At 46.1% G+C, this 18,330-nt stretch overlaps 1 protein-coding gene and 1 pseudogene across 1 annotated transcript; one reads left to right on the plus strand and one right to left on the minus strand.

The window, feature by feature from the left end:
- The first annotated feature begins 5,115 nt into the window (after positions 1-5,115).
- LOC125537857 lies at positions 5,116-6,749 on the plus strand (annotated as a pseudogene).
- A 1,614-nt stretch (positions 6,750-8,363) lies between these two features.
- On the minus strand, positions 8,364-10,372 carry LOC125539702 (probable prefoldin subunit 2). The gene is made up of 2 exons (XM_048703210.1): positions 10,217-10,372; positions 8,364-9,158 (listed from the first exon to the last, which is right to left on the minus strand). Exon 2 carries the CDS (start codon positions 9,121-9,123, stop codon positions 8,683-8,685), a length of 441 nt encoding a protein of 146 aa, XP_048559167.1. The 5' UTR covers positions 9,124-9,158; positions 10,217-10,372; the 3' UTR covers positions 8,364-8,682.
- Between the last annotated feature and the right edge of the window lie 7,958 nt (positions 10,373-18,330).

Here is an 18,330-nt window from a genome sequence, read left to right on the forward strand (position 1 = left end):
ACATGTGAACATTCTTTGATATTGTGAATAAAATGTTGAAACCGCAAACATTTTTTTAAGAATGAACATTTTTCAGAAAATTTGTGAACAAATTTTGGAAAGGAGAACATAATTTGAAATTCCTGAATATATTTTGAAACAGAAATATAATTATTTGTAAACGTATTTTGAAAACAGGAACATTTTTTGAAATTTCTGAACTTTTTGAAACACGAACATTTTTTGAACTAGAACATTTTTGGAAATTCTGAAGAAATATTTGAAACATGAACGTTTTCTGAAAATTGTGAACAAATTTTGAAAACAAGAACATTTTTTGAAATTCTGAAGAAATATTTGAAAGTTTCAAACAAAATAAGCAGGGAAAACAAAAAACAAAAAGGAAAGAGAAAAAGAAAAAAAGGGAAAAATACTTAAAGAAAAAAAGAGAAACATGTTCAGGAACCTTCTAGAAGGTTCCCAAAAACAGAAAAAAAAACCTGACCGAAAACCTCTAGAAGGTTTGCAAAACCAGGATCGCTAAAAGGATTTAAATGGGCCGGCCCAAGCGGATCGATTGGTCGATTTCCCTATGCGAACCCCCGACAGTTCGACGCAATGAGCGTCCGCTAGGGAATTCCCTTTCTCGCTGAGTTGGGCCACAGCTGGTTTGTTGGATCAATTGGGCTACCAGTAGACGTCAAATTAGGCCTGGGCATTGCCTAACGGCTCGATCCCGAGAACCCGAAGGTCTAGTCTAAAACCCGAGAAAGCCTAAAATACTTTTTTCATTTTTATTTACTTTGCATATTAGTTTTAGTCAAAGTCAAACTTTATAAACTTTGCCAAAGTCTATAGAGAAAAATATTAACATATACAATAACAAACTTTGGTCAGCATTGGAGCTCTGCTGATGGGGCGGCGGCGGCAGGTGGAGCTCCAGGTAGGCAATGGCGTCCGCCCAGCGGCCTCGCTCCGCGAGCCTGCACAATTGGCGCAGGCTCATGTGCACGGTGGTCTTCAGCGTCACCCTGCACGCACAACTTAGGTTGACGTTAGGAACCAAGGAAGGAAGGATTTAGCTGCCTATTGAGAGGTCGGTCGTTTGATTACTCAGCGTAGGGCTGTGGAAGCTGATAAGTCTCAATCATATCTATAATTTTTTATTGTTTCATGCCAATATTCTATAACTTTTATATACTTTTGGTAACTTTTATACTATTTTTGGGACTAACATATTGATCTAGTGCCCAGTGTCAGTTCCTATTTGTTGCATGTTTTTTTGTTTCGCAGAAAATCCATATCAAACGGAGTTCAAACGGGATAAAAAGTTATGGGGATTTTTTTGGAATATATGTGATTTTTGGGGAAAAAGAATCAACGCGAGATGATGCCCGAGGAGTCCACAAGGCAGGGGGCGCGCCCCGGGGGTAGGGCGCACCCAGGGCACTTGTGGTCACCCTGTAAGGCGGCTGGTGCCCTTCTTTCGTCTCAAGAAAGCTAATATCCGGATAAAAATCGTGTTAAAATTTCAGCCCAATCGGAGTTACGGATCTCCGAAAACTTAAGAAACGATGAAAGAGCAGAATCTGAAGTGCAGAACAGAAGGAAATAGAGAGAGAGATCCAATCTCGGAGTGGCTCCCGCCCCTCCGCCGCTATGGAGGCCATGGACTAGAGGGGAAATCCTCCTCCCATCTAGGGGGGAGGCCAAGGAAGAATAAGGAGGGGGGCTCTCTCCCCCTCTCTCCCGGTGGCACCGGAACACCGCCGGGGCCATCACCGTGACGGCGATCTACACCAACAACTTTGCCGCCGTCATCACCAACTCTCTCCCCCTCTATGCAGTGGTGTAACACATCTTCTCCCCGCTGTAATCTCTACTTAAACATGGTGCTCAACGCTATATTTTTTTTTTCAATGATGTATGACTATCGTATGATGTTTGAGTAGATCTGTTTTGTTCTATGGTTTGATTGATGATCGTGATTGGTTTGAGTTGCATATTTTATTATTGGTGTTGTCCTATGGTGCTCTTCGTGTCGCGCAAGCATGAGGGATCCCCGTTGTAAGGTCTGCAATATGTTCATAATTTGCTTACGATGGGTGGCGTGAGTGACAGAGCACAGATCCGAGTAAGTATGTTGTTTGCGTATGGGAATAAAGAGGACTTGATACTTTAATGCTATGATTGGGTTTTACCTTAATGATTTTTAGTAGTTACGGATGTTTGCTAGAGTTCCAATCATAAGTGCATATGATCCCACAAGAGAAAGTATATTAGCTTATGCCTCTCCATCATATAAAATTGAATAACGATTATCGGTCTAGTTATCGATTGCCTAGGGACAAATAACTTTCTTGTGACAAAAAGCTCTCTACTAAAACTATCTTGATTGTTTCTTTATCTAAACAGCCCCTAAATTTTATTTACGTGCTCTTTATTATCTTGCAAACATATCCTACAACACCTACAAAGTACTTCTAGTTTCATACTTGTTCTAGGTAAAGCGAACATTAAGTGTGCGTACAGTTGTGTCGGTGGTCGATAGAACTTGAGGGATTATTTGTTCTATCTTTAGATTCTCGTTGGGTTCGACACTCTTATTTATCGAGAAAGGCTATAACTGATCCCCTACACTTGTGAATTATCAGAAGTCTTGATCCAAGAGGAAGGCGAGGAGTCGCCGGTGCCGGAGCCGCACCACGCAAGGATGCTCTGCCGAGCAGGAGGGCTTCTCGGCAGCGGAGGAATCCATGAGGACGACGCTGGCAGCGCTGGCGATCTGGGGGTTGGGCTTGGGATGGGGACGATAGGGAAGAAATGATATGTATATATGGACAGCGACCGGATGGGGAAGTTGGACTAGTATAGACCCATTTTACTTCGTGCCAGGGATGTGAATTATCGAATTGGGTCAGTTCGGTTTGGATATTCGGGATTTCACAGCCCGCACACAGGCAGGAGGAGTGAGACGGAAAACACTATAGGACACTCAATGCGTCATAAATGTCGAGGCTTCGCACACGGATATGCAAGCGAGCGACGGAGTGGGCTGGCCCATTAGCTAGCATTTGTATTTTCTGTACAGTTTTTTTCTACCGGTTTTGGGAACCTCTAGAAGGTTCCTGAACTGGTGTTTTGTCTAGTTTGTTTTCTATTGGGTTTTTCTGGTTTTCTCAGGTTTTCATGTATCGTTTGTTCTTATTCTTTATTTTTCACTTTTCCAATTTCCTTTCAAATATTTCAGTTTTTTGATTTTTTTGCTGTTTAGAAAAACTTCCAAATTCGAAAATTTTGTTCATATTTTAAAAAAATTCCGAATAATATTTTGTTCATGTTTTTAAGATTTGTTCAGACTTTTGAAATTTGTTCACAATTTTCAATTAGTGTTTGAAAAGTGAAACACGTTTTAAAAAATGGTTCATGTTTTTCAAAATTTATTCACTTTTTAATAAATTATTCGCCAATTTAATTTTTTTAAATTTTTTAAAATTGTCTGGAATTTCAAAAAAATTGTTCATTTTTTTCAAAAATTAAAAAATGTTCGCTTTGTAAGAAAATGTTCCATGGTGGCGATAAAGAGGTCCGTGTTACACTTCTAATATAAATTATGATTTGGGGCGACGGAGAGGTCGGAGTTCCATGGTGGCACCTCCAAGGAGGAGAATGATATCCGAAGACGCCGCCGCGGATTCGTGGTGTGCTGGTGAGCCACAGATCGAGGACGGCGTCGTGGAGGCGTCGCTCTGGGTTGCCCCGACGTGGGCAGACCTGACGCCGGGTTGCGGGCAGCGGCTCGACAATGTGAGGTGTCGTCCTGGCTGTTATGGTTGCACGGTGAGCTTCCGTTTTTTTTAGTTTGTGAGCTTCAGCTGATGGGATTGGCTCGGCTTGTACGCAGGGATTTGGATGCGGACGCGTCGGGTGTTCGTTGTCTTGTTCCGGATGAAAACCTAGTGCTGACCTCGGTGGCGGCGACTCTTTTTGTTTATCGGCGGTCTCTTTGGTTTATGTTTGTTAAAACACCAGAGTATCTTCTACATGTTGCTTCTTTGGTGCTGATCCGTCGGTTTGTTGCTGGCTTCATGTTTCTCTACATCGTTTCCATTGTTAGGGCATGTATAATGCATAGCCCCAGGGTGATGCCTCGCATGCCATGTAGGATCGGATATAGGTAAAGCAGGTTCGGATAGGGAAGCGGGATCCTTTGCAGGAGGCGGGTGCTTGGAGAGAAAAGTCTTGCCCGGTGTCAAAAGTTGAAAAGATTGGAGTGAAAAGTAGAGATACATGTATACTAGAGTCTTTATTTTCTATTGCTTAACGAGGTCCACTAGTGGTAGCTTACATTGGGGAGAAAAAATAAATATACATGCCTCAAACTACTTTTTATTATGGAACATCTGTATCCATATGCCACCATTGTACATGCCCTTAGAGCATCTCTAGTGGATGGTGTATATGGAGGTGAATGCTAAATATACACGATCAAAATCAAAAAAGCTTTCCCAGTGGATCGTGTATCAGGTCGTGCACCTATACACGTCGCTCCCACGAGCGTACCTGGCATGGGACTAAAGACGACCGAGCCACGCTCGTGGCCTCGCGCTCCCGCTCCCACGACCAAAAAAAGCCTCCCGCTTCCGCTCCCGTTCCTCTCCGGCGGCCTCCCCAAGGTCGCCGTCGCCCCTCTCCGGCCGCCGCCCAAGGTCGCCGTCGCGTCTCCTCTCCGGCCGCTGCCCAAGGTAACCATTTTTCCTTTCTCGCGAGCGGGAGCAGAGGGGCGGCGGCGGCACGCCCTGCAGCCCGATCTGGCGGCGGCGCCGGTGCCGGCGCGCGCCCTGGTGAGAATAGAGGGCGGGGACGGGGGGCTGGGCGACGAGTGGGGGCTGGGCGGCGGAGCGGTGGGGGGAGGGGGGAGATGCAGGGGCGGCGGCTGGGGAGGAGGGAGATGCAGGGACGAGCGGGGCGGTGGTGGGGACGAGCGGGGCGCCGTGGGGAGATGCAGGGACGAGCGGCGCCGGGAGGAGATGCAGGGGAGATGCATAGCTCTTTGGAAGGAGAAGAAAATAATTTTTGCTTATCAATTTGATGCCAGATTGTGGTCTAAAATAGCTGTGCATTGGTTGCTTGCAGATGGATACTGACCAAAGCTTCTTGGACATCCTTGATTTTGGTTACACGCAAACACAACTAGAAAGTCCAATTGAAGAGCAGGCAACCCCATTAACTCAGCATCGTTCTGCAATAACAGAGAAAGGAAAATCCAACAAAAGCAAAATTTGGTCTAGTGATGAGGACAAGGTTCTCATAGCAGCATGGGCAAATACAAGTTTGGATATTGTTGGGACAGATCAAAACCGGGATGCTTATTGGGATAGAATTTCAGAGTACTACAACACACACAAGGAATCATCATGACCGGAGCGGAATGCTAATGCAATCAATTGCCGTTACACAATGATTAACAGAGAGACCTCTAAATTTTGTGGTTGCCTTCAGCAGATTTTAAATAGGCAAGAAAGTGGAAGGACTATACAAGAAAAGGTATGCGCCTTTCTTGTAATTCTGTATGTGATGTGCAATATTCTATATGTGTTGTGCTTATTTTAACAACATATTTATATGTGCAGACAAACGATGCACACATTTTGTTCAAGGAAATGGATCTTAAAAAAAAGAAGCCTTTCACACTGATGCATTGCTATGTAGAGTTTTTGAAGTATCCAAAGTGGCAGACAAGAGAAGTTGAAACTTCTCTTAAGAAACAAAAGAAGACCATTGATGCAAGTCCGGGCACAGCCACCAATGATCCGGCTGATGCATCCTCGGTACGTACTGATGCTACCTCGATACACACTGATGCTCTTGAACATGAGAAAAGACCTGATGGTGTGAAGAGGGACAAGAGAGGTAAAGCTGATGACAGTGCTTGCAAGCTATCATTAGAAACTGTGTGGGCAGCAAAGCTAGAGAAGGATGAGATCAAAGAGGCGGCAAGAAATGCTCGCTATGCACAACAATTGGAATTGCGAAAAGAGGAGATTGCACTCAAAAAGAATGAGGATGCACGAAACGAGAGGGAGGATGCACGGAGACAGTTTGAATTAGATGAGAGGATCATGCTCATCGACACAAGTGGTATGACTGATGTTCAAAAGCAGTTCTACCAAGCTAAGCAGAAGGAGATCCTTGCTCGCGGCCTAGGGTAATGTGAGCTATATGTTGTAGTTGTAAGAACTATTTACTGCTTTCTGCTAGTTGAGGACATGGATTACATCACTCATTGCATAAATATTTTTATTGATAGCTGCATTACAAAGACATGGATTACTCGTTTCCAAACTTTTGCCACACATGGTCAATTAGATCAAGTTTAAGCTGATCATGTTCATCGAAATTTCTAATCCGATGAGTCATCTGAATAAAAGAGCTTAGTTCTTCCGCATGAGTACGAGAGACTGTGACTCTTTCTCCCATTGCCTCAAAAGTGCAGCTTTGCCGACCAGTTTGTCGCTCCTCTTCAACTATCATATTGTGCATTATGACACAAGCTTTCATGACATCAGTGATTTCTTTACGTTTCCATCCTTTAGCAGGTCCACGAACAATGGCAAAACGGGATTGCAGAACTCCAAAGGCTCGTTCCACATCTTTCCTAGCCCCCTCTTGCTTCTTGGCAAAAGTTTTATGCTTTCTGCTAGTTGGAGCTGGTATGCTCTTCACAAATGTTGCCCACCGTGGATAGATACCATCTGCAAGGTAATACCTCATTGTGTACTGATGGCCATTGATGCTATAATTCACTGAAGGAGTTTGGCCTTCGTCTAGCTTTGTAAAAACAGGAGAACGTTGAAGAACATTTATATCATTCAGAGACCCTGGTAAACCAAAATAAGCATGCCAAATCCAAAGATCTTGTGAAGCAACTGCTTCCAAGATCATAGTGGGCTCGCTCACATGGCCTTTAAATATGCCATGCCATTTTTTGGGGCAATTTTTCCACCCCCAGTGCATGCAATCTATGCTCCCTAACATACCGGGAAATCCTCTTTCCTCCCCTATTGCAAGTAACCTAGCAATGTCTTCTTCATTTGGAGATCTCAGGTACTTTTCCCCAAAAACTTCACAAATTTTGATCACAAATTTCTTGCAAGACTCTAAATTAGTAGACTCAGCGGACCGGATGTACTCATCAACATAATCAGCTGCTACTCCATATGTTAGTATCCGCATCGCCGCGGTCATCTTTTGCAAAGGATGTAACCCAAGAGCTCCAGAAGCACTTCTTTTTTGCGTAAAATAATCATCATAGTCATGCTCAAGTATACCATCAGCTATGCGGTTGAACAAAGTACGCGAGATCCTAAATCTGTGCATAAAAATTAAATGAGACAGGGAAATGAAAAAAGGACCAAAGCAGAGAAGTGTACTAATTATGAACCTTCGTCGAAACAAATGTTCGGGAAAGCGAGGAACTTCTTTGAAGTAGTCGTCCCACAGAAGAAGAAATCCGGCATCTCTTCCTCGATCGATTGACTGACGTCCATGCTTGGAACCGCCATGGCGTCGAGCGTTCTTCCTCTCTTCCTCCTCGCGCTCGGCGAATGCTGCAAGTATGAGTTCATCGTCGCCAGACGAAGATGACGAAGAACTCATGTCCCAAGTGGATGTGTTCATTGTGTTGCGTGAGAAACGATAGAAAAATCTAGGTGAGGAGAGAAGTGTGCTGGAAGAGGTGGTAGGAGTGGTTTATATAGATCGGAAATATGGCCGTTGGAAATATAGCCGTTTGAAAATATAGCCGTTGGAATATACACGTCCTAATTTACACGTTCCACTGAAAAACTGGAAGGTGTATAATTTAGCAAGGTGTATATGGACGTGTATATGGAGATATACACGTCCAAATTTACACGTTCCACTAGAGATGCTCTTAGCCCCCTCCACTGATCGATCATCCTCACCATGAGAGGAATCAGAGTCAGTCAAACTTCTTGTGTTTTGTTCAACGATTTGTCAAGGATTTTCTTGGACATGTCATCAAACCCTTTCCCGTCGTAGAACTGCAGATCCCACAAAGTAGTTTTGCATAATAGCAAACTATTCCTAGCCAAAAGCATATTGGCAACTAGCAAGGTACAACCATTTTTCCTTACACAAAGGAAAGCCACATTGCATAATCTATGAATAAATCTTTTGCAAAAAAGATAAAGAAAAAGTACACTAGGAACTGCACATAACCTAGTACAACAAGGTTTCACACACAAGGTATTGCAAGCCATAATTCAGCAAGCCAATATGGCTTAGATGGAAAGCCTGATCGGGTCCTATCCAGAGTCAAGAAGAAACATGTATCCATCTGGTATTTTTGCCAACACGCCTTAACATTTCAATGCGGTAAAATTTCTTTGAAACTCATCTTGAATCAAAACATGTCATCAACAGACAGAAATATTCTGAAGCGCAACAACAGAAGGGAGACAAAAGGCACGCGAGTCATGACACAACCAGTGCAAAATCTGCAGTTTACGAACAGAGTCCCGGTCTACCATAATCTCTAGTTTTACACGCGAGGATTCAACAGTACTGCATGATAAACTGCATCCAGAAACACACAATCACTGTCAGGCGGGCATCCGGTAACAAGCAATCTGGCGTCGATAAGGAACCATGCAAGTCTCCTTGCCCTGTCATTCTGCTCTACTGGCCCGCAGGGCCAACAAGAACACCCTGGGCAGAGGCTTCCTTCATGCTGCCTTCTTCATTGGCGCTGTTGTCGCCCTTCCTGATCCTGATCTTGTACTTGAGCTCAAACTCGGTGATCTCTTGCTTCTTCCTCTCCAGAGCCTCCTTCATGCGGGCGACGACCTCTTCAAGGCCCTCCTTGTTGCGGTGCACGGCGGGCAAGACTTCCCTGATGGTCCTCTCAACCAAGACCCCGCCAATCATCCTGTAGCAACGCCTTGTGGGGTCCAGGGGCTCTATTGCGCCAATCACAAGGGCGTGCTCACTGACTTCCATTTCCAGCTCCGTGATCTTGGTGTAGAGTTGGTTCATTTCAGTGCGCATGTTGGCATAAGTATTTGCGACTACTTGCTCATTTATGGGTTCTTTGCCATCGCCACCTGCTCTGCTTGCCATTTTCCTTGTGATGCGCTAACAGCAAAGAAAGAAACCTGCAGAGAGAAAATGAACATTCTTTTTAGAATCAAAACTAGGTGAAAGTGCATTGCAGCGTCAAACTAACCGAGTGAGAGTGCCTCAAGAGATAATTTTTCAGGAGCCAAAGAAAATAAATAATAGTCCCAAGTCCTAACACACAGTTGGCAATAATCACCATGACTTAACACTCAGAAGACAAATATACTGCTGTAGTAAGAAAATTACCAAGGGCATCACAGGCAAACATATTGCTGAAGCATACCAACTCCGAGCAATCTTGAAAAGTGTACTGAAGCAAACAACCAATGCAGTGTTTCCAGAAATACCACGAGAGAAAGCTGATGTTTGCACAGGAAATATATAAAGAATCCATCCAGTCATAAACTTTCTACACATTCCATACACAATGCTGCCCTGAATAAGTTTGATAGTTTGCTATCAATCTGATTCAACTAAAAGGCAAAACCTAGCTATTTTGGGCTATTTCATCCATTGGAACTATAATTACTTCTGCTGTTCTGCGGTTCTGTTTGGCACAATAAATTATGAGAAAACCTGTTACTGCAGCATAGCAACCCTACCCAGCAACCAGACACCTTGAGCTTCGAAACCCGATCCAGATTTGCGCCCCAATTCGTCTATTTGGGAACATCGGAACGAAATCCTTCTCCCCAAGCGCTAGGATCATATGCCTGACAACAGGGGAGAAGACCTAGCGGCCCGCCCGTCGCGCAACAGCAGCTCTTCCTGCTCGCTGCGGATGCACGCGCGCATCTGAGAGGACTAAGGGGAGAGAGGCCTAAGAGAGGGGAGACGCCGATCCAGGCCCGGCCGCCACCTCTCGCCGTTCCGGGCCAGGGCACGGACCCCTCCTCGTCTCCCCGGAACCGAGCTGCTTGCCGTCAGAGGGGAAGGAAGCAGCGGGCGCGGTACCTTTCGGCCGCGGTCAGAGAGAGGGGGGATATGGACGAGAGAGTACGGGCAACAGCAAGGCGCTCGCCGTCCACGAGCAGCCGTCCGGCCCCGATTCGAGAGAAAGAAAGGAAAGAGGACGAAGAAAGAGAGGAATCACCTTCGCGCGCGCCGCCGCCGATGGGAGATCTCTCAGCCGCCGCCGCCGCCGCCGCCGCCGCCTCCTTTCTGTTCGTGAGTGAGAGAACCCTATTGTTTTCCTCGGCTCAGTGTGTTCTTGTTTTCCTATGTGTTTGGTAACCTTTTTTCTTAGGGGTTCCTATTTTTTTGGTACCTGATCACCGGCCTTTTTCTATTTCGACAATCTATCCAGTGCAGGAATAGAGCTAGGTGTCACATCTATCAGTTCTTCACGGATTATAATTTAGTTGTTGTGTCAGTAAAGAAAAGCAGATGGCTGATTTTTGATGTGGTGACTTGAACATCTTCTTCTGTTTTGTTCCATAATATTGGTTTAGTTTCATCAATCCTTTGAATTGAGGCAATTCTCAACCGATTTTCCTTCAACAGTTATCAAATCTTGTTTTTATTGGTGAGTATCAGTTGTGGTCTTCAGGAGAAGTGCAGCCTTCCACGCAGCGGCAGCTGCATGCAGGGCATCGACGGACAGCGTGGCGTCGCGATTCGAAGCCCTGCCCGCGCTAGTTAGAGTATAGCTAACCTGCTCGAGAGCGAGTTCTCCGTATATTTGCATATTCGATGGCAAGGCTAACACACGGAACTGACACGAGCCGTACTAGCCCAGGCGAGAGGACCAAAAACGACCGCTGCAAGAACACTGTATAACGTTAATACTTTTGCGCCATGCCTGTATTTAACAGCATGCAGCTAGACCGATCGTTGGCAACCTCATTTCCCCAGGACGCAGAAACGCCTCGTCGCACCCATCCATTGCCGTTGTGCCGAGATGTCCCATAGCTCCTCGTCGGTGCGTCGTCTCCGGGCAACCCCCGCTGCCATTGATCTTGTGTCCAAGGTGCCCCGGAACCAGGACGATGTGGTTTGTGTCCAGAACAGACCGGAACCCCGGCATCCAGTTCTACAAATGTTCTAACCAAACAGTAAGTTTGACTGAACTTTTGTAGCATCTCGTTTTTCAGTTTGGCTTAATCATTCAGTCCGCGGGAAAATGCAGGACGGAGGCCCATGCGATTTTTGGTTCTGGGAGGACCAGTACGCCTTCTTCATCACTGGTGTTGGCATCAACCTTCTCATCGAGGCAGCTGGAGGTGGGAGCAACGTCATGCTCGGGATGGGCCGCGCCATGGATGACGCATAGCAGCTAGGAACACGATGATGATATGCCTGTTCATGCTCTTTGTGATGCTTGCCAAGGCAACCGGCGGGCAGTGATGAAGCAGAGCAGATGCCCTGGATGAAGAAGGCGCTGAAGAGTCAGCTGCAGAGTAAAAACTAGTCTTGGAAAAAATTGTAGGTTGTGCACCCAGCCGGCAGAGGGCAGACTTGCTTGTACCGTGTTGTGGAAGAGAACTAATGTAATCATGCTCCGTAATGTAACCTTCAATTAGCGCGTGGATCCCACACGCTGTCATTCACCACCTGCCGATGAGGGTGTAGATAGAGACGTGTACTGCCAGAACTAGCAGCAACCGCGTGGTCAAAAAGTGGCTCGGCCGTGTATCAGAACAGCGTGTTACAGGCGGTACCGACGTAGACCCATCCGCCCACCACGCGTGTGCACCACCCAAAATTAATTGCTGCACCCACACCTCGCCTTCCCCTCCCCTGCGGTCACTACTGTAGAGGGGTCGCCTCCATTGCAGCGATGCTTTCTTCGATCTTCCCAGGCGACGGAGCACGCTGGGATCGCCGAGCAGCGAGGTATTATTCCACCCACTTCTATGCTTGGTTGCTCGTGCGCCAGTCTCTAACAAGCCTAACCCCCAGTACATGCTCCCCATTAGGTCTTGCGGTTTGGCTGATGGAAGAAGGGGAACATCAACCCGGACGGCTGATGCAAACTCCGGCCTCCATGGATAGAGAGGTAGAGCAGATGGGAGACGAAGGAGAAGCAGCAGTTCATACTGGATCAGTTCAGACGGCGTCATCAACCAGGTCCACATCACACACTTCCAGAATTGCTATTCAGAAAGTTATAGATGTGGTTGGTGCATTATGGATTACAAACGATTCTTGGTCGAGGAGATTGGTTTTGATGGTGTGCTGCGCATCCCCATGATTCAAAAAATCAACCTGAAGTTCAGCAAGTTCCTCATGAGCAAGGTCGTCGTGAAAGATCACTGTATTATCTAGAGGGACGGTGGAACGCCGATTACATTCTACCCGGAGGATTTCCACAAAGTTTTCAGCATCCCATGTGGAGAGCAAGACATACACGGAAAGGATGCTGAGATCACACCTGAAGCAATCGAGTTCATCAGGAACTCTATAGGTTGGGCTGACAAATCTGACCGCAGTTTAAGCTCGGTCGAAGTGTTCATCGGGAAGGAAATAACTGAACTATCAAGCCGATTAGAGAAGGACTGCTTCAAGATGGCGTTCGTGGTCTTTGTGATGGGTAATCTGTTTGCCCCGTGCACCAAGCACGACCACTCGACCATCGACTACTGGGGTGCCATCAGTGATACCAACAACATCGCACTATTCAATTGGTGCAAGTATTCATTTGAAGGTTTATTGGAAGCAATTGCTAAACTGAAGTTGGAAACAGATGCAAACATATCTGTCAACAACTTGTCCGGGTGCCACCTTTTTCTGCAGGTAATTGCCTCAAAACAGCCAATAGTCAATACCAAGGAAAACAGAATCACCATGTTCATTTTATGTTTATATACACTGCTAGTACACTGGAAGGGCATTGTTCTCTAACTTTTTTTTTCAAATTTGTCCCCTGAGCAACAGGTTTTTGTACTAGACAATGTAGATCTGGGCATTCTCAACTTGAAGCAGACCAAGATACCACAGATAGAGTTGTTCGACGGGGCGACCCTGAAACGGATGATCCTAATGTGCTCAGTAAGAAAGGACGGGAAAAACATTTACATATTACCTGAGGTAAAAAGAACACCATTCTATGCTTAAACACAACAAAAATATATGCCAAAGGTGCTTGAACACATCATGATCTAATCTTGAAGTGAGCTCTTGCAGGCAAGACACGGGACTGCCGTGTGCTACACCAGACACAACTATGTAAATGTGAAACACGCCAAGAGAGCAATAGAGGACAAGGCAGAAGGTTCAGCAAATATGTATGCAGTGGTGACACACAACCCAGATGTCGGAAAATAGGGGAACTACGTCAATCCTAAATCAGCCATAGGACAACTTGCGCACACCCCAAGCAGCCTCGACACATTCAGTGCAGGTGATTATGCTCGCTGGATCCAGATGCAAAACCCAGAGCTGGTGAGAAGCTTTTTTCCGAAATTCAAATGGTTCAGCAAATATGTATGCACTGGTCACCAGTGTCATGTTTTTAACGACGGACCCCTGGTGTGGAACATTCGCCCGCCGGAATGTTTTCTATATGACATATCGACTTTCTAATTTTGCAGGCCGCGTCTCCCTTAGGATGGGCAATAAAAGAGCACAACGCAAAGTGCGTGCACATCGCAAACGGAATGAAAAGGGACATTGCAAATGAGAACATCCGATTGGTGAAAAAACTGTTGCATCTTTATTCCAGCAAGCCAGATATTGAAACCCCCGCATCAAGTGTAGCAGATCATGCCCCTCCGCCCATCCCTAACGTCGCTGGCGAAGGTACACGGCCCACAACCCCGCCCGCGTTCATCACAAATTCATATATCATTGGGCCGCTCGACTCTGTGCTTCAAGCCTATATATGTGTTATGCAACACGGCACGATGTGAGGGAAGCACCGTCTAGGCTCGGCAAGCATATAGTGGGGAGAAGGCTCGAGTTGTCGACTCCACCCTCAACTATTATTCAGAATGCCAATGTAATGTGCACGTCCAACGTCGGCCAGTCGTCCACAACACCCGTAATGGGCCATAAACGCTCATGGGCAGACCTCGCGCCTGGTAATAGTACTTCTTTTTTGCCGGGTGTAGGTGGTGGTTGTGAGTTTGGGGCGGGTTGGTGTGGTGGTGTTCATTGGGGCACGTGGGGCGCCGGGCAGGCGTGAACATCTTGACATATGTGTAGAAGTGGGGGGGGGGAGGCCGCCTAGGTCATATGCTTCTTTCTGATACTATTTTACAATCATAAGCACAAGATAACGATAAATAACCCATGTCGACAGATGCCCCATCATTCGAGCTGGACACAGATGGCAACGATGAGGCAAGCACACCTATCAAGAAGGATGGAAAGGCCGAGCCGATTTCACCTACTTCGGCAACAAAGATAGGAGACACTGAGGGATACACCGTATTTGGTCAAGTGAATGACACGGATATAACAAAGAAGAATGTGACTCATACTGGGTTCCCCAAAGACCCATGGTCCACGAACCAATTGGTGCGTACACACGGCCCAACTATACGGAAAGCTATCAGAGATTGGATGCGGTCAAGGACGCCCTCCGACCTATCAAGGTAACCACAAACACAATGCAGATCATTTTCAAGAGTCACTAGGTAAGTGCATTGCGACGACCCGGTATGTTGTGCCGATAGACTAAAGTTTTTTGCATCACTCTCACAGGGAATGGGTCTCGCATCCTGACCCGCGGATAATCTCAATCAGTGGCAAAGCAATTAAGTCACAAATATGCGATGGTTATGAAATTGACCACGAGCTCGGGTCATTGGTCATACATCGGATGGGACAAATGGAGGCGCACGCTCACCGTGCAACGCTGAATGAACAATACCGGTTGCTCCTTGAGCCCGACTTCTCGGTACGAAAAGTTTCTCTCCAATTGTAGTCATATTTCGAGCTCGGCCATGAACTAATCCTTTTCGCCTTTTCTCCAATTGTCATGGACCAGTGTCACGCAATTGCAGGGGAAGACACTACGAGAATCATGTCAATACAAATACAATTCACTGGAATCGGAGTCAAGTGCAACATTGCAAACTGCCGGATGGTAATACTATACAACACTGGTCCATTGTACACCCACAATATGGGAATTTGATCAACATGGCACGATCACTCCCCCATGAGAACTGAATCAATCGATTCTTTGACACACCCCCCTCTTGTATTTGAACATGTCGAACAGGTCACGGTCCCTGCAGATATGCAACATGGTTGGTGCTGCTTCAACTGGGACATGGTCAACAAGGTGATAACCATCATGGACCCAATGGCATACCAGACCGAGGATGCATACTGGAAAACATCCCTTATATACGCTGCCGACAAACTTCATGACGCGCTGTTCGATTGCATCGAAGATTTCTTCACCGAGTGGCACTGCAGCTGGATGTTCTGGAGGAAGAAGACCCCCTGCTGTCAACCACAACATTCACCAGGTCCACCACTGCCCCAATAGCATGCCATACTGTATTGACTACTTCTTCTGTCAGTTATGTTGTTAGTTAGCCTTTGACCACGCGGAGGAAGAAGACCTTTTGGCTGACCGTATTTTAATTGGACCACTGAACACACATGCAGGGCTGAGAGTGCCATCTGTGTCATCCACCTACTCAGACATTTTAAAGGGACCTCACTGGCAAAACCACTTACTAAGGTTAATAATTCAGACGCAATCTTTGAACTACACACACTTGACCCTTGGAAACTAATCTAATTCATGATTGCCCATATATACAGGCAACTATTACCGCTGAAAGGGACTCACTCCTCATCGAGATGATACACATGGAAGGGAACACTGCCACGCTCCAGCTTGAAGGTCTAGACACGGTTGCCAATGCGCTAAACGACACGATGAAGGAATCAGAGGCTCAGTAGTAATGTAGCCAGGAAGGTCTTAGAAATAAAACGCTGAGAGCGATAAAATATTTGAACCGCGGTACTAAATGAATATTGGTGGTGGCAAACTGAAATGTGCTCCCTCCAGATTCTTTGCTTTGAGCTGCAATGTTTAATGAACAATTATGGTGGCAATTGTTGGGGAACGTAGTAATTTCAAAAAAATTCCTATGCACACGCAAGATCATGGTGATGCATAGCAACGAGAGGGGAGAGTGTAATCTACGTACCCTTCGACAACGGAAGCGTTTTGTTGATGTAGTCGTACGTCTCCACGGCCCGACCGATCAAGCACCGAAACTACGGCACCTCCGAGTTCTAGCACACGTTCAGCTCGATGACGATCCCCGGGCTCCGATCCAGCAAAGCGTCGGGGAGGAGTTCCGTCAGCACGACGGCGTGGTGACGATCTTGATGTTCTCTTGTCACAGGGCTTCGCCTAAGCACCGCTACAATATGACCGAGGTGGAATATAGTGGAGGGGGGCACCGCACACGGCTAAGGAACGATTACGAAGATCAACTTGTGTGTCTATGGGGTGCCCCCTGCCCCTGTATATAAAGGATGGAGGAGGAAGAGGCCGGCCAAGGCTTGGTGCGGCCAAGATGTGGAGTCCTACTAGGACTCCAAGTCCTAGTAGGAGTCCACCAAGAGGGGAGGAAGGGAGAAGGAAGTGGAGGAGAAGGAAAGGTGGCCGGCCCCCTTTTCCCTAGTCCAATTCGGACCAGAGGGGAGGGGGCGCAGCAGCCCCTTGGCCCTTTCTCCTCTTCCCACTAAAGCCCATCAAGGCCCATTGCTTCTCCCGTAACTACCCGGTACTCCGAAAAATACCCGAATCACTCGAAACCTTTCCGATGTCCGAATATAGTCGTCCAATATATCGATCTTTACGTCTAGACCATTTCGAGACTCCTCGTCATGTCCCCGATCTCATCCGGGACTCCGAACTCCTTCGATACATCAAAACTCATAAACTCATAATATAACTGTCATCGAAACCTTAAGCGTGCGGACCCTACGGGTTCTAGAACAATGTAGACATGACCGAGACACGTCTCCGGTCAATAACCAATAGCGGGACCTGGATGCCCATATTGGCTCCTACATATTCTACGAAGATCTTTATCGGTCAGACCGCATAACAACATACGTTGTTCCCTTTGTCATCGGTATGTTACTTGCCCGAGATTCGATCGTCGCTATCCAATACCTAGTTCAATCTCGTTACCGGCAAGTCTCTTTACTCGTTTCGTAATACATCATCTCGCAACTAACTCATTAGTTGCAATGCTTGCAAGGCTTATGTGATGTGCATTACCGAGAGGGCCCAGAGATACCTCTCCGACAATCGGAGTGACAAATCCTAATCTCGAAATACGCCAACCCAACATTTACCTTTGGAGACACCTGTAATGCTCCTTTATAATCACCCAGTTACGTTGTGACGTTTGGTAGCACACAAAGTGTTCCCCCGGCAAACGGGAGTTGCATAATCTCATAGTCATAGGAACATGTATAAGTCATGAAGAAAGCAATAGCAACATACTAAACGATCGGGTGCTAAGCTAATGAAATGGGTCATGTCAATCAGATCATTTAACTAATGATGTGATCCCGTTAATCAAATGACAACTCTTTGTCTATGGTTAGAAAACATAACCATCTTTGATTAACGAGCTAGTCAAGTAGAGGCATACTAGTGACACTCTGTTTGTCTATGTATCCACACATGTATTATGTTTCCGGTTAATACAATTCTAGCATGAATAATAAACATTTATCATGATATAAGGAAATAAATAATAACTTTATTATTGCCTCTAGGGCATATTTCCTTCAGCAATTACATTTGGCGTAACTATGTGCAAAATAAAAAACCATGTAACTTATGATTTTTATCCGTTTTTCACAATGCAATCAGTCGAGGACATAGAAATAAATCCCCCCCTGGGAGAATGTTTTTCAGATGAGTGGTGGGGCAGTGACTGAATGAACCAGCATTTTCAGCAAAACACTTGGGTTTTGAATATCAGCCACACCTGGGGCCTGACCGAGTTAACCAATATATACTAAATGATCATGTGAATGGAAACGCCCGTGGATCGGGTGTGGCAGTTCTGAATTACGGAAGGAGATGGCCGGTGTGCACATTTCCTCGTTTGTACTGTAGCCCATCCGGCACGATTTTTACTGTGACACATCCAATCCAAAAAGCCCCAGAAGTCCCAAACCTCCCCATCATTTATGCAGAACACTACTAAAAACACCCAACCAGAGCACAATCACACAGCTAAGTTGTGGTAGGATTTTACCCAAAGCTTT

Source organism: Triticum urartu, chromosome 2, assembly GCF_003073215.2.
Source record: "Triticum urartu cultivar G1812 chromosome 2, Tu2.1, whole genome shotgun sequence".
Classification (NCBI taxonomy): Eukaryota; Viridiplantae; Streptophyta; class Magnoliopsida; order Poales; family Poaceae; genus Triticum; species Triticum urartu.

Coding starts and splice junctions, on each gene's coding strand:
- LOC125539702 (XM_048703210.1), bottom strand. CDS start 9,123: ATGGCAAGCAGAGCAGGTGGCGATGGCAAAGAACCCATAAATGAGCAA.